General features: G+C 43.9%; 1 protein-coding gene across 5 annotated transcripts; it reads right to left on the reverse strand.

Moving 5' to 3' along the window:
* Positions 1–634: 634 nt before the first annotated feature.
* ddr2l (discoidin domain receptor family, member 2, like) lies at positions 635–17477 on the reverse strand. 5 transcript variants are annotated; one of them, XM_028996878.1, is made up of 17 exons: positions 17380–17477; positions 13343–13447; positions 13091–13193; positions 12590–12818; positions 11774–11921; positions 10153–10258; positions 9122–9308; positions 8849–9029; positions 8096–8185; positions 7714–7856; positions 7405–7612; positions 6326–6570; positions 6116–6243; positions 5354–5551; positions 4738–4972; positions 2791–2940; positions 635–2550 (listed from the first exon to the last, which is right to left on the reverse strand). In XM_028996878.1, exons 2-17 carry the CDS (start codon positions 13398–13400, stop codon positions 2416–2418), a joined length of 2544 nt encoding a protein of 847 aa, XP_028852711.1. In that variant the 5' UTR covers positions 13401–13447; positions 17380–17477; the 3' UTR covers positions 635–2415. The 5 variants fall into 5 exon arrangements, 3 of the variants coding, with proteins under 3 accessions (XP_028852711.1, XP_028852710.1, XP_028852712.1); XM_028996877.1 differs by having other exon boundaries at positions 8783–9029; XR_003751293.1 differs by having other exon boundaries at positions 2410–2550; positions 2668–2940; positions 8783–9029.
* Positions 17478–24195: the final 6718 nt, after the last annotated feature.

Below are 24195 nucleotides of genomic sequence, written 5' to 3' on the forward strand. Positions count from 1 at the left end.
CACCATCTCTCAAGGTACCAGGAAAGCATTCATCTAGATTCTTCTCTGTCTTGGCTGCTAGGTGGCAGAATGAATTTCCGCTAGATTTTGAGATCCTAGCGAACCATATGAGGGATTTCAATGGCGGATATTTTGGATCAGAGCGTCTGCCAAATGATGTAAATGCAAAGAACGTCCAGAGAACGAACATTCTGAACGACAGACTCCTCCAAACTATGCTTCAGAATCTACACAGAATGTACACGCTGTCTACTCAAGATGAGCTGCAAAACGATGTGTGCATGAATCCATTAGCTAGCAGCCAAATATTAACCTCAATTAAATTAAATATTAACCCCATTATTTGGGGTCACGAAGCACCGTTGCCTCACACCTCCAAGGTTTGAATGCTCCAGGTTCTCTGGTTACTTCATACCACCCAAATGACTGGCGGTCCCAAATTGGCCAGGTATGAGTGTGTGTCCCAGGATGGCACTGCCCCCCCTCAACATTGAGTGGGTGTACTAGAGGCCATCTCTTACTCAGATGCTGTTGCAATCCACGAACACCCATCATGATTTAGGTAAAGACATTTTTAATTTTTTTAATAAAAGAAGAACAACACAAAAGCAAGTACTATAGGGAAAATGTCCTCCTTAGTTCCCAATATATTACTATACAAATTTATTTTGACTACAGTATGTACATGAGAGCCACATACATCTACAAGAGCTTGAAGAAAGAATTATACATGGAATAATAAAAGTAAAGGGTGCGTTCATGATAGACATTTTATCCAAACATACTTGTGTAAGTGCAAGTATCTCTTTCTCACTCTCACATGCACACACACACATTACAGTCACACAATAACTTGGATCCATCTTTTGATGAGGGGTATTACAAAATTCTGCACAAGCCTACAACAGAGAGAAATGATTTTTTTTTTTTTTTAGCTACACCTCCAACCAGTACAATGTTGTTTTGTTAGTACAGTTCCAAGCCTACTAGTCAACATTTCTATCATTTACCCTTACAGAGCAGCAATACTTGGAAACACATGCCACAGGCACCAGCCATTGAGAAATAGATGTATAAATGTGCTCACACATCCAATACGAATTCAATCAAAAGCATATAAATGTCCACAGGCCTTCCCTGTATTCACTGTAGCACGTAAAACGCACACAAGCATGGATGCAAGCATGCTCAATCGCTTCCTTCTAAAAACCAGCATCATCCTGAAAAATAATGGAAAAAAAAAAATACACAGAGTCCAGACACCGATGGCTCACAAATGCACCTGGAAAACTGGGTTTAGTGGTTTACTATTCAAGTGTGCATTCTATAGTGCACCACAAGGCCTCTGGCACAAAATCCCCAGTATTCCACATCCCAGACAGAGTGCTATGGGGGAATGTTGCGAACACCTACTCCAGATGACCTCACTTCTCAGCCTTTCCAGTCTTTTTGTACATCAAAGGCAAAAAACAAAAGTTTCAATTTGTTAATGCCATATATTTTGCATTTGACTTGAACTACAGTATGGGCCCGAAAGCATCATAATGTAGATGTTTATAAATGGAATGAAATGGAATAAGAGCATTTAAAAAATTAAAAAGAGTGAAGGAAGAAAATACTCAGGAACCCTCCATAGGTCCACCATGTCTCGGAGAAGTCAACAGATTGATCTGTGTTGTCTGAGCTATACTACAGCATGTGAAAAGGTGAAAGCCCAAAAGTGCAGGCACGGAGCGGAATAACACACGGTGGAAAAGCCCATAATGCAGCCCATGAGAGGAGAGATAGTGCACTCAATTGCACATCAGTCCATTGTGGCTCTGAACCCTATCCTCAACGAGGGCTTCACTCTACAGTGACAGTAGTTCTGCTTGAGCCAGGGGCACTTTCCCAGCATAGCATCATCCTAATTAACCTGCATAACATTCATATAAAAAAAAAAAAAAAAACAATAAGTGTATTACTCCAGTGTGGGGGTAAATATGTAACAAAGAAAAAATGAAATAAAAAAACAAACAAACAGCAGTGCTTTACAAGACTCAACCACAGGCCCTAAAACAAGGCACTCCTCCAGTTGTTCATTTAACTTAAAATTTAGGCTAAAAACCTATTTTGTTTTGTTTGTTGGCATTACAATCTGTAGAGTGAAACAAATAATCAAAAATGAAAATGAGAAAACAAAATCAGACATACATATTAGTCACATGCCTGATTTATACGAGTGACACACGTCAGTCAAGTGTCCATGGATTTCTAGCATCAACAATCACTGAAGAGAGCGACAGTGAACTCCATTTTAAGCTCCTGTGTGTTGAAGCTACATCGGGGCTGTTTCGTCTCCTGTTCTGTCCCACTGTCTGAGAAGGGAAAATACTCATAGGACCCTCAGCAGGAACCGTGGGTTCTGACCCAGCTTCAGTGGGTAACGTGCGGTCGCAAGGCCTGGTACAGGCAGTTGAAGGAAGGTCGATTGCTGATGTCTCGGCTCCAGCAGCGCATCATCAGCTCAAACAGAGAAGGTGGACAGGGTGGTGGGGCAGAAAGAAAAATCTGAAAAGATACGAGACACAAAAGATTATTCCTTACAAACAATGTCTACTTCAGGGGTCTCAATGTTCCACCACACCTGGGCGGTGGTAACAAGGAGAGCGGTAGAATCAGTAGAACCTGGTCTATTCACTTCTTCCAGTCCTCTCAAAGATGCCAAAAGTATCTACATCTGTCCAATGCTGGCTGATCTGTTGGGACCAGTGGCATTTATCTTTCAAGTGAGCATCTTGGCTGTCCAACCTGTCTCCCCTGGCTCCTGAAGAACTCTCCAGAGTTCTCAATGACTTGTTCATCTGTCAGAAGGCTGTACGGCTGCTCCTTGCACAAGGTGAAAATCTCCCACAGGGTTACCCCGAATGCCCATACATCACTGGCAGTGGTGAACTTTCCCTGAGGATGAGAACAGCATGCCGTTAGCCACGACAAACACACACATGTGCACACACACACACACACACACACACACACACACACACACACACACACACACACACACTAATCCATAGTATTAGGAAATGCATGGACACAAGGATCCTCACTGGAGGTATTCGGGTGTTGCAAGCTACTGCCCACATAAGAGCGGATGTAAATAAACCACGGTTAAACATTTACATTTAAGGCATTTGGCAGACATACTTATCCAGAGCGACTTACAACGTGCTTCCATGTTACCATGGATGAAGTGATCAGTTCTGGTTCATTAGGACGCTCAACTACGAATACAATCTTTTTATTCACTCTTGTTGTACATTCTGCACATAAATTAGACAATAAGAAAGTTACAAGTTAATTAAATATTCTCTAAAGTCTTGAGCTGCCGTTTGAAGTGGTCAGTGACTGAGCTGTTCTGACCTCGAGGGGAAGTTCATTCCACCACCGAGGGGCCAAGACTGAGAAGAGTCTAGATGAATGTCTTCCTTTTACCTTCAGAGATGGAGGGACCAGGCGAGCAGTACTGGAGGCTCGGAGTATACGAGGTGCAGTGCGAGGTGTAATAAGGGCTGTGAGGTAGGATGGTGCTACTCCATGTTTGGCTTTGTAGGCCAGCATCAGTATTTTGAACCTGAATTTGGGAAGGTTGAAGATCAGTTGTGCTGCTGCATTTTGTTGTAGAGTTGTAGAGGTCAGATATTACTAAAAGATCCCATGACATGAAGACTTCACTTTGCGTAATGTTATTTAGCATTGAGCCTGTCCATGGTCCTGCAGTGGCTAGAAATGGTGATAGGTGTAAAGAGTGCTTTTGTCATTCTGCTTCGCTGTTCAGAGAGAGGCAGCTAAGACGGTCGGATCTGGAATTTGTCCCCTTATGTCATCATACGGGGAAAGGTTTCCAAAATTAACCGCTTAGTAAATAGATTTTTTTTCTGGAAAAACGCTGACACGACTTCCTAATTGCGGCAAACATTGTGGTTGACATTGTGGTGGAATGGTGTTGACAAAATTTCCATGAATGCCAGCTCAAATTCTATAGGCTGCTCTCCTCCTTGTCCCGCCTCCTCCGTTTCCTTACCCGCTAGGCCAACACTGCCCCAGCAAGCACTTAAATCTACACACACAGAAACATCACGTCCTTGTGGGACTGGCTAAAAGTGGCTGTAATTCTGGACTTCAGACTTCAGATACAGTAACACAACAATGCCCATACACACATCTAAATAAAAAAAAGAAAAAAAAGAATTCACCACAAGAAAAGTTTGGAACGGCTCAGTCAGAGCCAAGACTGCCCTCAAATCTTACAGACTTGGAACACTTTTACAATGTGCCATGATGACAGACATGTTGTAATAAAATCAAGTATCCAGGTTTTTGTACGTTATTTTTACGTATTCAGTTTAACGGTACATATATTAAGCGCATGAATGAAACATGACTTTTGCAAGGTGTGTTCAGTTAACTATTTGAATCACTGTGTACAATAAAATGTACGTTAGAACTACAAAATCGAACCGTCAACTGTCTGATTGGAGAGGCTTCGTTTCCTTACCCGCTACGCCAACCACTGCCCTGCAGTTTAATTACATGTAGTCCACTTCTCCCGACATAGCACAGTGTGTAATGTGATCGCTATATTATATAAAAGGTCGGGACGTTGATATTGTGAGATACTAGAATGCCTCTCAGCCAATCACGCGGCATAGCTGTAACTCCCGAAACTGTGCGCATCAAGCACCACAGCTAGCTCACCAGCAGAATGCTCTCCCAGGCCATCCAGCGAATGGGCAGCACGGCCCTGCCCTGGATGCGATAGTAGTCACTGCTGTAAAGGTTGCGGCTCATGCCAAAGTCGGCGATCTTGATGGTCAGTCGCCGGTCCAGGAGGCAGTTGCGAGTGGCCAGGTCCCGATGCACAAAGTTCAGAGAGGCCAGGTATCGCATGCCCGATGAGATCTGCGCAGACATGTGCAGGAGGTCCGACATGCTGCAGGACAAAATGCATTCAAACGTTTCTGAGGGTGATACAGCTGAGCACTAACAGCCAAATGCAAAAAATGCTCATTTGATGCTTAAAGCTTCTGCGTGATCTAAACCCTACAGCATATTGATCAGTCTGAATGTTCCGCCTTATGTTACTATTCTCTTGAACTGCATTTTTCTAAGAAAATTATTTTCTGGTATCATCAAGCTCTTCAAAAGAAAGTTACTTTTTTTGCTTCCGTGGTTCAGTTCAGTGTCATCACTCTGTCATCAAGGCTGAGTGACAATTAAATAAATGCGTCAGAGTGGTAATACTGGAAATGCTGTCACTCTGACACCACAAAAAAAAGCCGGAAACAACTGACACTTTTTGCACGGTCCTGACCTGACAGAGGGAATATTGTTGGCGTGTGTGAGCGTGCTCTCCATCTCCCTCTGTGACAGGAACATGTTGAGGTCACCGTTCTCCATGTACTCCGTCACCATGCACAGGGGGTCGGAGCTCACACACACACACAGCAGCCGGATGATGTTGGGGTCCTTGAGCCGGGACATGATCTTTATCTCTTTCAGAAAGTCATTCCTGGGAAGAGCAGAGAACCAATGGACCCACGATTCAGTTCCATGGCACGTTAGATCGTTCAAAGTCAATGGGAAGCCCATCCATTGATGCCTTCAATATGTACGTGTGAGCACACCATTATGGCTGAGCCCCACACTTGTTTCTTGTATGAAAAAAATGTATAGTCAGCTTTAGTCTTAAGAATTCATTTTTCATTATGTGTTAAATGCTTAGATTTCTTAAATTCTTGTAATTGATTGACAGTCCTGCATTTAGTGAAAAAATGAGAGATGAGTCAGAGAGAAATGCTTTCAAATATGCTGACAATGACAGTATGATAATTCATAGTTATATTTGTCTGTGGTTATGCAGTATTACTGTTGACTCACTACAAGGTTAAAAGTTCCAAAAAAGTGGTTTCGTGTTTTGGTTAGTAATGTAATTAAGTAGTGGAGCGAAACCCCGTTACAATGTCACTAGTCACAGGTACCAGCGAAAACTTCAGGTTATAAGTAATATTATGACTTTCTTCAAACATATATATAATAATAATAATAATAATCTTTTCTTGAGTAACTTGCCCACCTGGCGTTGTTGGTGGCGTCCGGTCTTAGCTGCTTCACCGCGACGAGCACCGGCCTTCCGTCCCACTCTGGCAGGGGGGTGTTCTCTCCCAGAAACTCCAGCAGCCCCTCGGCCTCACACAGGTGGACCTGAACACACAGCGTCCAAAATGATATAAATACGCAGATGTTGCGGTGACTGGACATGCAGTTGATGTGAGTGCGTGCACACCTCCCCAAACTGTCCCTCTCCCAGCTTCTCGCGGAAGTGAAGGCGGTGACGCGGGAACTCTCCCACCGAGATGTCCTTCCTCGTGAGCGAGTCGACGGTGACTGCAGGAACGGCGTACATGTTGCTGCCGGTCACGCCCTGCAGGCTCACGATGTCCGTCTCGGCGTAGTGCGGTACGCTGCTCTGAAAACACTGATGTGGCGTGCACTGGGTCACGTCGGGCTCCGCATAGCCGCCTCCGAACCCTGGGGGCAACAAGGCCAAAAGGTGTTAAAAACTGCATTCAGAGACTTGTTAAATATTCACTTTTGATTATAGGACAGACAGATTAATCCTAAATTATCAGTACAGGCAATGATGAAGAAAACAGAAAACGAAGGCATTCGTTCCTCTTACCACATCACCCCATGGGGCATTTCTCAGCTACTGAGATGTGAAGCAGTGAAGATCATAGACAGGATTACTGAGTGCAAAGGCAAGAAGGCAGAGAAGTAAAATGTAAAACCAGAAGAGAGACAGGAGGGATTGCATGCATTCAGTCCTACAGACTTTGCAGGGTTAGGTGTACAGTAAAAGTGCAAGACATACATATATAGATTTTTTTTTTTTTTCGGGGATTATAGAATTCTTCCCCGTATTACTGCTGCGTTAAGTCCCGTTTGCAGTGAACTATGTGGTGCAACGATGCACCGTGGGAATAATGGGGTACCTTAAAACGGGTCTGCTGACTGTTTTTCTGTCAAATGACAGTCACGGCCAAGTGGGCCCTGCTGCAGGTACTATATTTCACTATGATACCCTTCCCAACTAGATGTCGACTGGTGGGTAGAGAGTGCATTCTGTCTTTAATTATATTTATGTTCCATTTGGCATCACCCGATCCCCTGCACCAGAAACCCTGTTTTTATTTTAATCTACGGTGAGATCTTCAACCCCAGTGACTGAACCACAGCCAGGGCTGGGCGAAGGGATGTCTAGACACTCCGGTTTAATTTAAAAAGGTGGTTTCACTTCTGGGATCGTTTAATTATCGCGCACGCCATCGCTCGCTTCTGTTCTCTGATGCGCTCTCGCCTCACCTGAAGCTTCGGCACTCTGAGACAGCTCTGGCAGGTTGTTCCTCGGCACCGCCGGGCCCTGGTATTGAGGGTCCAGCAGGAATACGCGCTCATAGTGGGGATCCATCTGGGAGACGCGAGGGGGGACAGGAGGCGACTGAAGGACGATGGTGTCGCTGCTGGAGGACAGACGGACTGTCTGCTCCTCTTTCAAAATGCGCCGCGGGGCCTTTGAACAGTGAGCAGAAGACTCTAAGATCCGAACCCTTTAACTGGCTGTAATAAATGATAGACGTGGATAAGAACAATGGCTAAATGCTGCCGTCCTACCTTTTCTAGCACTTTACAAACATACTGGCACCAGAGGATGAGGAAAATGATCACCACCAGCAGAAGGATGATGGTCACAAGGCAGCCAATGAGAATTGAGGTGCTGTTGTCATCAGTGGAGGCGCCCTTGTTTGGCGTTGTCACTGCAAAACCGCAGAAGCATGACACAAATAGCACAGTACAATAGCACATACAGTAACATTTGAAGTATTGCATTACACAGCACTTTACACACAAGTGTTCCATACTGGCCTGAATACAAAATTAATTACATCACCCATTACAAATAAACATACTGGGCACTGTTTTTTTTTTTTTTCTCAATTTTTTGTCAATGGGACAGTTTTTTTCAAGCGTGTATATTTTCAGACATATATAATACCAGTGTCCAGTGTAGTTCGCATGGAGCTGTCCTCCGTGGGATGGGACGAGGTTATGACTGGTGGGCTCTGTGTGGGGATTGCACTGTTTACTGAAAGGAGAAAAAGACCCAGCATGAAGCACCCTGCACTTTTTTGGGGGACAATCTTTTATTGGGTATTGTTCATCAATCAACACAAAATGGGGTGTCAAACATCACTCACTCACATTCCTTAACTTCTTAACACTAAGAAGTAGTATTAAGCCCGGAGCCCACCCCAGGGACTCAACCAGGGTGGGGTGACAGTGCGGGGCGCACACACACACACACACACACACATACACACACACATCAATCCACCTTGTATCTATGCCTTTGGACAGGAGGGAACCATACTGAAGTTAACGGCACGTTAGTTGAGCGTTCCAGAAATAAAATGTAGAGAAAAATTCAGCGTCACTTTAGGGTGAGCATGTTAAATATGCCCTTTTGATGAATATTTGTGCGATGTACCATAGCTTCGTGCTTTTGCTGTTGTGTAAATTGGCAGTACTACCTGGCCTATGTTCACACACGGTTCCCACTGACAACACAGTCATAAGAAGGACGTCAGCGGAACCATCTGTTGCGATGGCCACAGAAGGCACAACCAAGTTATATGGCTTGGGGCGCTTGGCTGGAGAACGTCACACCTGCTTCCCATCTTACCCGACCGAAAGGAGATTTCGCTGAACATCATCCACACGTCTGCGAAGAAGAAGCGACAGCGGAGACCTTTGGCAGTGCGCCAGCCGAGAGGCACCGTGACGTATCGAGCGCTGGGGTTTCTGTCGTCCAAAACGGTGTGGAACTCCACCGGCTCCGCCTCCCAATCGGCGATGAGGCGTGGCTTGAACCAGCACGACACCGAGGAGAAGATTTTCACCCCCCGGGAAAACATGTTGTTGCTGTGGACCTGTTGAAGAGGGACAAACGTGAGGTCAATCGATGAAAACGGCAAGTGGATTCCAGGAAACAGCATTTCTGCGAAAAAAAAAAACATCTGACCTTCATCGATGTGAAGTTCCTCATCCTGTCAAACACAAATTCCACCTCCACATATCCAGGGCCCAGGCTGTCATTGCTCCAGCCCACATAGTCATAACCTGGCCACACGTTGTACTGATGTGTCTGGAGGAAGTCGTCCTGGCCAGTCACTCCGTCTGTCAGCTGACCCAGACCCCCGCTCAGCCTCCTGTGAAGGACGCCGTTCCGCTCAGAACAACATAAATGTGCCCACACAGTAAAGCTGTCTTAGTCATCAGAAGGTAGTACTGCCTAACACTTACACACGCACATGCGTACACATTGCACAAACAATACAAAAATGTATAAATACATTATAATTTTTCTTCGTCTAGCACCTAACAATCTCCGAGCATGCTCTTCACTGACAAGTTGAGCCTTATCAGGGCTCTTAGTTTGTATACTTGATATTCTATAGAAATCGAAGGAGAATTGCTGGTGTCTTCCTCTTGTAAGTCGCTTTGGATAAAAGCGTCTGCTAAATAAAGTAAAGTAAAGATGCCAGTGGCAGCTGGACAGACAGATGACGTCTCCTTGATCTGACGTGCAGCCACCTACTGATCTTGTCTTCAGTGAGGTCAAGGCAACTACAGACCCGCTACCAGTCATCAGTGGACAAACGACTTTCTGAACGCTAACATCGCTCTCAGTTGTAATGAATCAATTAATAGAGAATAAATTATTCTAATATACAAAAACTATGACACTGGAAAGAGTGTAGTAGTATATATTTTTTTTTTCTTAAAAAAAAAAAAAAAAAAAAAAAAAAACATGCAGACCATCTATGGAATTCTCTAAAAATTTCACATTTGTGATGTGACCCACTCAGGAAGTAAACAGAACGCGGCAGCGTAAATTGATCCTATTAACATGTTCATTTTTGGAAAAAAAAAAAAAGTGTTCTGTACATGCAACGTTACAAGCTGTATAATGAGATGTACAATGAACAGTGCTGGAGACGTAGCTTTATGGTTCCAACGCTCTGCTAGTCCCCAGTCGAGGCCATACCGTACCTGCGTTCCAGGACCCCGTCGTAAGTGGAGTCATTAAGAGTTGCGATGGGATGGCCAGGAGACGACAGGATCTGCCCTTCCGGGGTGCTGTATGCGATCAGTCCATCTGCAGCAAGAGAGAGAGAGAGATGCTTATTGAGACATTACTCATTCCAACGCAGTCATTTCCGTGACTCCAGAAGGGAATATTGTTGTTTTGACTACACCGAGTCTAGCTAACTACTCGGTGGCCGCAGCTCTGAGCCAAAAGAATTGTGCAACAGTTTAATCATGTCATTACTCATAACAAATCCTACATGTTTACTACATAAGTGAACCACAAGAGGGCGGGGCACAGTCCACTGTGACATTGTCTCAGTATAATGCAATGCGTACAGCAACACACACCCTTGAAAATTGGAAAACTGTGAATTTATGATTTCACGCTGATTTTCAGCAATGAAGGTGACAACAAAAGCAGCAATTTTGTCACTGGAGATGTGTTACCTTACACCCATATGGAAGCAATAACAGAAATGCCACAGAACATCTGCTTATGACTAAAGTACGAAAGGCCTGTTTGTACTATGGACTAGTGTTGTACTCAAGACCAAGACATTGCCGAGACTTGAGGGTACCAAGACCGAGATGCACTAAGGCGAGACCAAAGCTGGTTGAGATAGAGATCAAGACCAAGACCGAAAACAGACGAGGGCTAGAATTGACATCACATTATTCAGATCAACTGTAGAGAAAAAGGCGTGGCTGTAAAGTGTCATTACTCGTTAAAATTCAAATTCATGTTATTATTTCAATTATATTGTCCATATGTCTCTCAAGATCTTAAAACACTTTTAAATATGTTTTCTTCTTTCTCTTTTTTTTTTTTTTTTTAATAAATAATTTAGTCTAAATTAATCTACATCTCTAAAAACACCTCATTCTGGAATGTCATACGATGAAAATACTGCTGCTCTTGCACATAGACACGGGATTGTAATCTGAAACCGAGACAAGACCGACACCAAATAGCTTCGAGACCAAGACCACAAAAATTTGGTCTCGAGACCAAACCGGTCTTGAGAACTACCGGTCTACCACGAACTTGATATTATACTCTAATTTCAAACTCGAAAGAATATTTTTACATACTTTTTAATAAAGTTTGAACACACACACACATTTTCCCCATTCATCAGGTTGCTCTTGCTTTTTACATTACACGTTTAAAGTATCTCGCGTGTAAACACTGGGTCCTCCAGGTAGCCAGGGGAGCGGCTGCCTTCTGCAATGCCTGTTGAAAATTGTTGTAGTCTGACGCCGATTTCCGTGACCCGGCACATGCAAAACATGAATTTAAGTATCCATACCAGTTCTAATTGATATCAAAAATTGATACTAAATTTTAGCATCAATTAGCATCTTAGAATCAATGTTTTGGCAACATTACTATGAACTCAACAGTCGTCTTTGAGTATATGTGCATCTTGGTTGAAACATTTCACAGAAGCATCTAACAGGCACAACGGGAGGGTGGCCGTCCCTCACGTCTGTTCAGCCGCTCTATCACGCACTGATGCAATTAGTGCGTGTCCCCAAAAACCCGTTTATTTATCGACTGCACTTTTCTATTCGAACTCACCTGTCCAAGGGCACCCATATAGCTCCACTCTCATGCACACTGTCGTGCAGATAGCCGTGACGGGGATGATGCGCAGGTACCGCGCTATGACCGGCGGATGGAGGTCCTTGATGACTGAGGTGTAGGCATTATCATTGCCCTCAATTATCTAAGGGAAGAACAGGGACAAATTTTATTTTTTCAGAGCTGTGCTGCTAAGACGTGACAGGACTTGCCCCCCAACGAAACGGTAGCCATCAGGGAAACCCACAGAACAATCTGAACACGGGTTTTTACGCTGATGTGCCCTGGAGGATGTTGTGAGGTCGTGGAAGTGCATTGTGCAACTCGCTGTACTTTTAAAGCACATTCCGAGCAAACGCCTTTAGCTTTATCCATATTCGAAGCGCGAATAATTAATGCGGCGTGCGAACCTCGTTCACCGGTGTGCGGTCAAGACATCACTTGTTGGTTATCCCATGTCGCGAAGAGGAGACACTAACTCCCCTTTCTGCTGATCTGTAATTATTTCTGTCACCCAGAACACGAACGCTAGCTTCTCCGATGTTGCTTTTATAGGACGAGCATCTTGAAATGACGTCTCCTTCCCTCTCCTTCTAGACGGTTAAGTCCCACTCCCGTCCCCTTTTATTTACACAGAACAACTGAGTCAGAAAAGACATAAATGTTAATACGCTCCTTTTACTACACTGATGTCTCAAAACACACCGATTAAAGAAGCAACAAGCGGTTTTTGGCGAAATGCTTTTCTTAGACGTTAATATAAAGTCCCTGTAATCTGTACCGTGGCATAATTTTAATATCCATCCGTGTTACCTTTTTACCAAGCCGGTTCGTCCAGGATATCCAGACGCGGCCATCACGACTGTAGTCCAGCCGATACATGCGAGCAAACTCATTGCCAGAGCTGCGGGCGTAGCGCCCCTGGGTGCCGACCACCGTTACGAACGTCAGCTGACGCAAGTCCAGCTGCAGGTACTGGACATCTGCGGGTTCCAGAGGGCCAGCCGGGCACCATGCCCCGTCCCCTTCCTCCCGGTTGAGTCTGTGACGAGGGACAGAGTCAGGAAAGCGAGGACAAAGACAGGAACTAAATGAAACCCTGAACATTGTTCTTCCGCCGCTGAGCGGTCAAGCAGTGCTATATATACGAATATACCCTGACGCTCCCTGAGGCTAGACAAGCAGAAGATTGACGATTGCGATAAACTTTAGCTCGATCTCGGTGATCAGCGTTGGGCATTTTTCACAATCACGGCAGGAAATATGGCAGAACTTCCTTGGTTTCGTATGTTAATAAACTCGTTCACAACGTACCTTGCAAACTGCGGCCCTGTGGTCTCATACCATTGGCTGGATGCACTGATGTCAGTATCTTTGATCCTGCCATCCTCCATGCCAAGAGGGTAGCGGCAGTGAGCTGCAAGACATCAAGTTGAGAATGATGTCACCGTGGCAACCAAGCACTTGGAAACCAGAAACAAGATGCGATGACAGGATTACAGGAGAAAAATGGAAAAAGATATATATGAACGTATATCGCTGAACATGAATATCTCAGACTCTTACCTGGATCTATCTGAGCATTGGCTTTGGTTTGTAGGACCAGGAGTAGATAAAGCAGCATGGCGAGCCGTGGACGTCTGCAAGCAGACTTGGACAGAGACTACATCTCTGATTTAAAAAAAAAAAGAAAAAAAAAAAAAAAAAAAAAAGAGAGAGAGAAATAGAGAAGATTATTATTTTAAAAAAAGGAAGAGAAAACAAGAGCTTAAGATGGGGGGGAAAGAACAAAAATGTAATTCTGTTACAACATGCTGCTCACCAGCATTTGCTCCCTCATAAAACATACGAGCATTACAATGAAAAATGTTTCTTTTGCTTTACAGATCTATTTCACTTGTGGTGTGTTTAGTAAAATTCACACTTTTTAATTTCTGGCCAACATTATGGAGTCACCAGGGAGAATCTGAAAAACCATTTACGCTGTGACATTTAACGCGAACTCAAATCTCTCCAATAATTGCAGCTCTTCAGATAAATTTGACTAATAAGCATAGCTGTCGCATGCATAATATTTATTTCACCCCAGAGAGAGTGGTGTGTGTGCACTTTTTTGATCACTCTGACTCTGAGGTGAAATCTCTGACAGGTCTCACAGGATCTCAAGCAACACTTCCCATCGTTCCTTGTTCTCGAACACAGGAAACTTTTCTCTGTTTTCCCCATCCCCCACCAACACCCCGCTCCCTCCTTCTCTCCCTCTCCCTGGTTTTCATTGCTGCTACGTCCTACCACTCCCCTGAGGCCAACACTTCATATATAGGCCTAGACGAAAACCCAGGACGTTTTGTGGCTCTGTGGGACGCTCTAATGCCACCTCTGGTGCCAAAAAAATATATATATATACATTTTTCATGGTGAATTACACGTAGAAGCATCCCACGACTAAGCCAGTTCAGCTCGCCATGTCTGACGGCTGCAATATTCTAATTTGCCCGTTGCATGACGATATATTGCAGGCAATTGTACAACGTTACTCTCCCTCGTTCCAGCTCTCGCCCTCTGGTGAAGATCAACTCGCTAACCAGCCTGATAAGACGACGTGGGAACGGCGAGGAAGTAAAGGGGGGGTGGTCCGGCGAGAGCTCGGAGAGAGTCACAGCTGGTTTATGTAATTTTTGGCGCAGGCCGGGGCCTGCTCAGCAACCGGATTCCTGTATTGTTGCTCATCTTTCCAAGGGGCCGCATGTGGCCAGCAAGCAGCAAAACAAGACGCCAACAACCAGAAGTTCGGCTGCACAAGCACACTGGAGCCAAAAAAAAAAAAAAAAGCGACTCGACCTCCATCTTCAGCCAACAGCCCCCTGCGAGGGGGCCAAGGAGCTTAACGCGCTGACGTTCCAAACAGAGCACGCGCCAGGCAAGTAAAACACGGACCTGCGAGGGAAAAGCACCGGCACGGCCCCTCCGAAAGCGCCCGCACCCTCCTCATTATGCGCAGCACATGGTTCTCCGGAGGGGCCTGGCGCCGCAACGCGGTCCCAGCGCGGGGGCCAGAGGAGCGGCGCACACTTACAGGCATTCGTCGCGGCCATGCGGCAAAAAAGCACCCTGGTAGCAGCCATGTACCAGAAACACACACACACACACACACACACACACACACACACACACACACACACACACACACAGGGAAATTCTGCAAATTTCCAAAGGCAAAGAGAGTTGCATTAACCTATTAAATAATATAATATATATAGCCCGTTTGTGATATTGTGTGTGGGCTTTTTTTTTTTTTTTTTGCGTCGTTCGTTTTTAATGTATTATTTGAGACACACAAGCCGCCTTATGTGTTAAATACTTGGCCAATAAACCTGATTCTGATGTTATTACAACTTCATTTTTGCTTAAAACATCAACTGTGCACCACAAATAGTCATTTTCACGTATCCAGAATCAGAATGTAATTACATTTACGGTATTTATCAGACGCCCTGACTGCAGCTTACAGTCAGTAGTTACAGGGACAGTCCCCCTGGGACACAAAGGTAGTAAATTGGGTTTGTGCCCCTGACTTTGTGGTCTTCTGGTTCATATGGGGAGCGTTTAACCTGCTAGGCCACCACCACCACCCCTATGTTAGGAAGTAAGCACCCCTGTATTATAATGGACTTACTAACTTAGGGGACATAGGGGATAACTGGTACATATCGATGAATCAATTTATATTCTGAAATTGCTGACTGTACCACGCATTGCATTATTTTTGTTTTGATTAATATTGCTATACTAAACCGTTTGTTGCTGTTTGACATTGACGTCTTGCATGTTCGTACCAGTGCCAATATCCAGCCTGGTTCTGCACAGGCATGAAGAGGGCCTAATATGAAGACGAGAGGTCTGTAAACGGTCCCAGCCTGGTCCCACCGGCTAAACAACATTAGCATTTTCTTTTTTTTTTTTTTTTTTGCCTTAGTCTTGCACAACGAGGCCCGAACGTGCGATCTGCTCAAAGTCATCTGGTCAACAGTCAGACGTTGCCGACGGAGGAACTGTAATTCGTTGCACCTTTTTCTGTGACAACATCTGGAGCTAGTCAAGTCCGAATTACATGGAGTCAGAAGGAGTTAAACGCAAACACCACCACTTTTTTCTCCGTTTAGTCCACAATTGAAGCCCCGAAGTCTGATGAGAAAGCAGCGATCGTGACAATCCACTGCAAACACCTCTCTGTGGCAAATCCAATATTTGGGGTAAATATTACAAGATGTGCAACAGAACGAGTGTGGAGCAACCGGTCATATATGTGTAAACCATCACAAGCATTACTGGGGCAAGCATTAATAATTCGTAATATTGCTGGTTACTACTGTGTGTATGTATTCTAATGACAGAAAAACACCCCAAAAACTCCTAGTGTTGTGTGAGCTGCACAAATCTGCTGGAATGCTGCAAAAACGTGAATATTGCCTGTTGTATGTCCATAACCTGTCCACGCCAAATAGCGCGCCTTTGCTTGCATGACTGTAAATGATTTAAATGACTGAAAAACATGACTGATCACATGACTTGAGAAATGTATGAGGTGTTTTATGGTTTATTAGACTACCGTTCATTGCCCGAGTATTTCATTCATGCCGTCTGCAATTGTTGAAACTGTTTGTCAACTAACGGTGACCATTAAAAGGACCTGAAATTAAGTATTTGACTGCTTATATTGCTATAAAGAGTCCTACATTATAATGAATAAATCATGTTTAAAAGGTATTTAACTGGTACATGGGTAAATTTTTGGGATTTGTTTGTTTGGTCCAAAAGACATCAGACGGGCTACATGGTTGATGATGTAAACGACTCTGGAAGCTGGAAATGTCCCTTAAATGACGGAATTATCTGCACACGTGTCAGTCACTTTCTAAGCTTCATTCGTTATTAGAAAATCCTTTAGAATGATCATAGTAGAGCTGTGTCTATTAAATAAGCTACAAAACAGCAGAGTATCACAGTCGAAAGACAAAAACATTCTTAAACGACCCTAAACTCGTGTACTTGTGGCGTTAGTGAACTAAATGTGGGTTTTATCGATGTATTATTGCAGTTATGGGAAAGTTCACTTCTTGCCGTCTGTATCTGTGAATGATGGTTGAATAAATATTAAAACGGTTTTACGAACAGATTTCTGCACCCGATCTTTGGTACCAGAGGGTCCGCTTGACTTCTGTCGCACCCAATCAATCAATCAATCAATCACTCAATCAATCAATCAATCAACAGAATGACAGAAATCTGACCAGTTACGCTGACATGTCGCACTACGTTGACCACAAAAAAATGAGACTCCGAAAAAAGCAAGCGTGCAAAAAAATATATATTATTTTGCATATTCGCCCGTTCTAGAGACGAGCGCAGTAGAACCCCGCAGAACCCTGCCCCCCAAAAACCCTCATTCTGGACCTTGGAAAGGAAACCACTGATCGCCGCAGAACTTTACATCCTTCCCTCACAAGCGGGATCCGAACGCGATTCCTCGGCTGGAACAAAGAGGCCAGCGCCACCTCCACCATGCCCGGCCCGCAGCGTGCCGTCCCCGCCTGGCTCATTACCTGAACTCGGGGTCCGGATGCGGTTCCGACGGCTCAGTTCGCGGTTCGGATCATGTTCGGATGTAAACGCGCCGCTGTGCGCTCTCAAGGAAGGAGGGAGAGAAAAAAAAAAAAAAAAAAAGTTTCAATGTGATTTTTACATCACATCCCGCTTCCGGCCGCGCGAGGAGGGGCGCAAGTCAACCCCCGTCCGGTTTACGGACTCGAAAACAAGCTGGATTCTTATAATATATGTATAAAAAATTACATATATATAATATATATATATATAATGCATTAAAAAACAGTAGATGACCACATATGGTGAATATACGGTTATCCAGAAACGACGGTTTCTGAAACGATCCGCCTGTGATCCGGATATATATCGATCTGCGAATTGTATGGTTATTGTGTAGACGGGGTCATTGCGTGCGTCGTCTGAACTTTGCCGGGTGATCAGACGTCGAGATCTTCGCGAGTTTCGCTCCTGACCAGCAGGGGGCGGCAGCCGCATCAGAACAGGCAGCAGGTCCCTTCTGACCTGGGCAGCTGTAGAAAAAAAGGATTTGAGTAGAAAAGTTACAAAAGAATAATAAATGCTCAGTGATAAAGTGTGGCATAACGGTGTACTCCTCTGATGCACTAGATGCTGTGCTATAGCTTTATTGCTTCTTTAGCTCATGCGACTGTTCTCAGCTGGACTCAATTCGTTGAAACCGGATTTATAATAATCAGTGAACCCTTCAAAGCCACAGTTACAGTTTTCCATTGAAAGTGACTAATACGGTTTTCAATAGGAAGTCAAGACTAACTGTTGTTGATGAAGTTCCCCTCTACGCGTATGCGGATTTTCCGCCATTTCCAGCGACCAGAGTCATTTACAACACGAAGAGTGTCTGGGCTGGAGCTTTCACATGTTTCATGTCTTTTTTAATGTACTTAAATGAACTTTCGTCCCTAATGCATCCAGAATCTGCTCCAGAAATCCACTTGACGCTTTTCATTGGAAGGGAGGATTTTTAATGCGATGCAACAGAAACTGTGGGCTGGAACTGTGCTGGAGAAGGTGATGCTGACACAAAATGACTAAGACCAGTCTACAGGAAGGCCTGATCTAGTAAAAAAATGGACCATTTGCCAGCTATTAATGATTAAGCTAAGGTAATATATTAAAAAGGAACAATGTTTATATTACTGCTATTATCACCATGACATATTTATTTTGCTGATGAGTAATGGGGAATACAATTTGTCATGCAGCAAATCTCATGACCTTGTAAATGAATTGTTCAAATATATAAATTTAGCTGAAAATATTATCCACCTTGACCTCCACTAACATGAGCTCACTGCTTCGTTCCCGCTCACCCAACTTCTGATCCCTATTAAAAAGACTGTAAGGTCCTTCCTAGTGTTTGTAGGCTATGGGCTCCTGTTCCCATTTTACATACTCCTGCTTGCATGGCTGTGTTACACTCCTGAAATATGCCTGGGTTCAAGACCGATATAATACCGATGGCATCTGTCATGCAGGTGAGTGAAGAGGGGGTTTTAATACTCGATAGACAGAAATCTAAAAGCAGAATGCTAGAACCAAGGCAACATATCCATAAAGTCCTAACATAAAATACTTAAAATATTGGTTAGAATCTGTCAAAGAACGTTGCCTACTGGGTGAGGATGTTACAAACTCGTTTTTTAAGCAGCTCACTGTAACGATTAATTAACTGATGAGCTCTTAGTGAAAGTGAAGTGATTGTCATTGTGTTACACTGCAGCACAGCACACAGGGGCAGTGGTGGCCTAGCCGTTAAGGAAGCGGCCCCATAATCAGAAGGTTGCCGGTTCAAATCCCGACCCACCGAGGTGCCACTGAGTAAAGCACCGTCCTCACACACTGCTCCCCGGGCGCCTGTCATGGCTGCCCACTGCTCACTAAGGGTGATGGGTTAAATGCAGAGGACACATTTCACTGTGTGCACTGAGTGCTGTGCTACTGTGTATCACAATGACAATCACTTCACTTTCTTTCTTTCACACACGGTGACACAACGAAATGTGTCCTCTGCTTTTAACCATCACTCTTGACAAGCAGCGTGTGGGGACGGTGCTTGGCTCGGTGGCATCACCGCCCTGCGTATTGTATTAATACACAATACAGCAGTCAGGAGTAAGAGGATTGCAACAATTTGTATTTCACCCGTTTCTTGCGAATCGTATGACAGCATCATGTGCTGAGTGAGGTACATGTCTGGCATGCATGACGGTGACACTCCTTCCTGTATGGCCACCCTGCTCATTTACAACTTACTTCACAATCACAGAAAGGTCAAAGTATTCGTTTTTTTTATTTGTGCACCGTAAGATTAAAACATATATATACACATACATACATATATATACACACACATATATAGATGACGTACGCCATCTGAAATCTATGCTCGGGTTCCATTCTCTACATTATGGACAGCACGACTGCAGTAATACGTACAGGTTGTCCTCATCTGCGTGTTTACCCAGTAAAGCGCTGATGTGAAAGTGTGAGGAAGCCGTAGTCGAGTGCTGGTATGTTCAAGTAAAACGTCATTTATAAGTATAACCCTGGCCACGCTTTCCCAACGGTAGCGGTACAAAAGTCATTCAGACCGCACCAGCTTCTGAAAGTAGACGTGCACGTCAGCGCTGATCGTATCCAAGTCTAAAACCCCCCTAGTTGTGTTCGCAGCGGCTCCCGATGAGTCAGTTTTGATGTGGTTTACATTGCTCTTCGTCTGACAGTGACAGACAACGTTCAAGATGTGCTGATCAGAATGTGAGGCCTTTTTAATTCCCCTCTCACCTCCCGGCCGTGATGTCATCTTCTTATGTCTGGTTTTCCCGGTTTTCCTGCTGTTTCTGTGTCCATCGTGTACAAGTAGAACCTGAGTGTGTCTAGTCCTTGCGCCTGCATTAGTTCTGTGTTCCTGTTTTGTCATTAAATCCCTGTTTTGCTTTGGAAGTGTACGTTTGCGTCCTCCCTGCCCTGCGCCGCTGTGACAATCTTGTCACAATTAATAATAATGAAAGTGGATAACACTACATAACACCACAAGCACAAGGCCAATAGACGCAAGCAAATGGGTGGAATTGTTTTTGAAGCGTTACAATGATCAGGACAGTCGTGTACAACTGATCACATTTCAAAAGAGCTTCTTCTTCTCTTCACGGTCAAAGCCCAAGCCTGTAACAGTAGGAATCATTTGTAAGGTTGACGATCCTTTCATCCGCGCGCAGGGCGTGCTCGACCTCCCTTTAGCCAGCGTTAAATTACAGGAGCCCACGTATGAGCTGTAATCTCAGGCGCGGTGTGGGTGTCACCCGGTCAGGAGCTGATGCTTCCTGGGAGAGGCCGGCAAGGTGCACAGAGGGCGACAGGACACATGCTGCTCGATCCTGGTCTACTGAAGGAGATTTTCATGTAAAGTGAGTGTTTTTGCCATTGGGATACACAGCGCAGTACACTCGGCATTTAACCACGAAAGGCGCCCGGGGAGCAGTGTGTGGGGACGGTACCTTGATCAAGGGGACCTCATTGGCAGTTTGGGATTTGAACCCACAACCCTTCGGTTAGTCCACCATTGCCCTCCTACTTATAAGACTACTCATGTTCAATCAACATATTAGTTTCAAAGCCTGGAAAGACTTTGCACTGGTGGGAAAGTAAAAGAGACAAGAGTCAAACAAACCTAAAAAAAAATAATGCACAGTAAAGCATGTTAATTCTATCATAATTATATTCACTGTGAACATTCTAATGCACACCCAGGCAAAACAATGAAAAACACGTAAAGAGTGTTCAAATTTTACTGTGTACTCACTATGTATTTTTTACCTGGAACATGCCACACAATGCCCAACGTTCTTTATCTGAGAAATGAGTGCATCAACAAGTTTCAGCAACCTAAAGCAACTTTGGTACATTCTCCTCATTTTCCCCTGTCAAGGTGACACAGCAAGGAAACAGGACTGGACTTGCAGAGGCTGTTGCTTTTTAAAGAATGGGACCAATGATGAAAACTCGCAGAAATCCATTATAGCTGTGTGGGCGAAGGGGAATTCATGTTAATGGAAGTCAGAACAGGGACTACTGTTTATGAAATGTATGAAAATGAAAACTACGATTCCCCACAAGGATTTGATGAAACTGGAGGAAACAGTTGCCATTTGTGCAATGTTCTACTAGTTTATCCAGTTTAATCTATTTCTAACCAATCCCATAAAAAAGAATTCTTGTGGAACCTCAAATTAGCATTCTCAAAATAACATGGACAAATTTCGAAATCACCATTTTTCACAACAGAATGACATTTTTCATTGATTTCAACAAATGAAAGAAAGAAAGAAAGAAAGTGAAGTGATTGTCACATGTGATACACAGCAGCACAGCACACAGTGCACACAGTGAAATTTTTCCTCTGCATTTAACCCATCACCCTGAGTGAGCAGTGGGCAGCCATGACAGGCGCCCGGGGAGCAGTGTGTGGGGACGGTGGTTTGCTCAGTGGCACCTCAGTGGCACCTTGGCGGATCGGGATTCGAACCGGCAACCTTCTGATTACGAGGCCGCTTCCTTAAGCGCTAGGCCACCACTGCCCCCTAAATGGCAACTGTCTTAGTACATGTCTCAGTTCATCTATGCAAATGGTTATGTACAAGTAGAGTACAGATAGCACAATGAGCCCACATTTAGCACATTTTCCAAATAAATAGATGTTGCTGATCTAAACTGATTAGTTAATTATCAGTCTAATTGTTGTTCTCTCCAAAACATGTCGGCATGGTTTCATTGCGTAAGTCATCATATGCAGAATAGTCTGTTCAGTTGTCAAAATTAGTCAATAACATAATCCCATGAACACCATATATGAATTCCTTGGAACATTTGATCAGTTCGTCCTCAGTGACATGCAGCAATTTTGACTAGCAGTTCTTGCACAATACCAAAGGGGCGCTGTATTTTGGGGGGCGCTGACTATTTAGCTGAGAAAGGAAATGAGTTTTGAGAGAGATGTGAGTTTTTGCAGGTGATCCATGGTGTGGTGCTGAACCATCCAGGTTATTTTGGCAAAAGCACTAAGTGAATGCAAAGGAGCTAAAGCAACTGAGAAAGATCTTTGAAATTTTGATGGTACTGACTCTATATGGGAAAGGAATCTGGTTTTGAAGCATGTGTGAACAGTTTTGGGGGAGATATGAGCTCTCAAGTTGCGCAGAACTGTAAGACTGTTTGGCCAAATTATCTTATAGTTTTAAGAATGTAAGTTCTGTTTCAAGAAATGAGCCAAACCAACAGAGAAAAACTGTAATATACAATCACAAGCTGCACTGTTTGTATGGTGGATTACACAAATGAGTTAAATCAATCACCTACTGAAGCAAACATAACATTATGATCTAATATTGAGTAAATTCCCTTCCAATAGACCTCTGCTGGTAATTCAAAACCTATTTTACTTTGAACATTTCACCTGTTTAGCGCTGTCTGTCTACATTGTTGTCTACATGTTTTTTGTTAAATGTTATTCTTGCACTGCCTGTGTCCCCTGTTTGCAGCCCAGTTTGTCGGTGTCGCACACGTGCACTTTAAGTCAGTATGTAACTTTGTCTATTTGTTCAAATGTTCTGTATATATAGCTGAAACGACAATAAAGCTCAACTTCAACTTCAATAGCAGATCAGTAGCAGATCCATATATGTTGCCTCCATGGATCTGACTTTTTTTCCAGCACAAACAATCTCGAGAATTTTGGCCCATTATCCTCCTGAAAAAGTGCAAAACCAAGTTTTCCTGCAGAACACTGACCAATTATAAATTATTATAAATATGAAATGAACGCGGCCTGTGTTGGGTTCATCCGAGGCAGATGAAAATATTCAAACACAGACAGTGCCATGTGACACACGGTTCACAACCAAATTACACCATATTTTATTTCCATTGTGTTAACTGTCAAAGGCATCTCAGTCTCTTGCCCACACTTTTCTCTATCATAGTTTAAAATATGCATTATAGAAACCTTCAGATGCTTATTTTGTGTGTGTGTGGGTGCGTGTGTCTTACACCACACCCTGTCATCAAAATCAACAGTTTCCTTTCTAGTGCTAGCTTTTAACACATTCTTTCACACAATTGTGTGGATGTCTTATTATTTTTGATTTTCTAATTGTTTGTGGTGGCTGCGAATATATGAGAATGTCTGTAATGTAGGGCGATGCAACGCAATGCCTGCCAGTGAGTTTCATGTGAATCACCGTCAGCTTGTCATCATTGGACATACATGAGAAATTTCGTAACACTCAACATTTCCCCGACATTCAAACCATTCCAGTCATTCTTTAGACAGTTCTTCGGGACTCTTTGATGCAGTGATTTCATTCTTCGCTCTCGGTTTAGTCACTGTGGCACACCTTCCTGCTCAGGGTGTGGATGGCAATCCTGGGCACAATTCCATTCTGAGGATGACTTCATGTACAATAGTGGCTGAAGTTCTGACTTCAGCAAATGCCGCTGCGGTTCAATGGCTGGGGTTTAATGAATGGTTATTTCTTTTGGTTTACTGCTCAGCCCATTTTTTAAAAAGGTCAGACTAAGGCTGTTGACAATGAATTGCTTTTCAAAGTTATTGAACTGTGCACTAGTCTGCAGTGCTCACGGCATGTCTACCGGTCTAGCCCATGGTTGCAAAACGACCTTCATAAAAGTCATCCTTGTTTAACTCAGCCAACATGTCACTCCTAAAATACCTATTCTTAGGCATTTGATGAATGCCGTGAGTCATGGGATGTGAATGC

This window comes from Denticeps clupeoides, chromosome 11, assembly GCF_900700375.1.
Source record: "Denticeps clupeoides chromosome 11, fDenClu1.1, whole genome shotgun sequence".
In the NCBI taxonomy this organism is placed as follows: Eukaryota; Metazoa; Chordata; class Actinopteri; order Clupeiformes; family Denticipitidae; genus Denticeps; species Denticeps clupeoides.

What these genes read in the sequence shown, in the direction of transcription:
- ddr2l (XM_028996877.1), bottom strand. Translation starts at nt 13,400, where the DNA reads ATGCTGCTTTATCTACTCCTGGTCCTACAAACCAAAGCCAATGCTCAG. An exon ending in ATATGGGTGCCCTTGGACAG is followed by an intron (nt 10,259 to 11,773) that starts GTGAGTTCGAAT and finishes CTCTTGCTGCAG; the next exon opens with ATGGACTGATCGCATACAGC. An exon ending in GACGGGGTCCTGGAACGCAG is followed by an intron (nt 9,309 to 10,152) that starts GTACGGTATGGC and finishes CGTCCTTCACAG; the next exon opens with GAGGCTGAGCGGGGGTCTGG.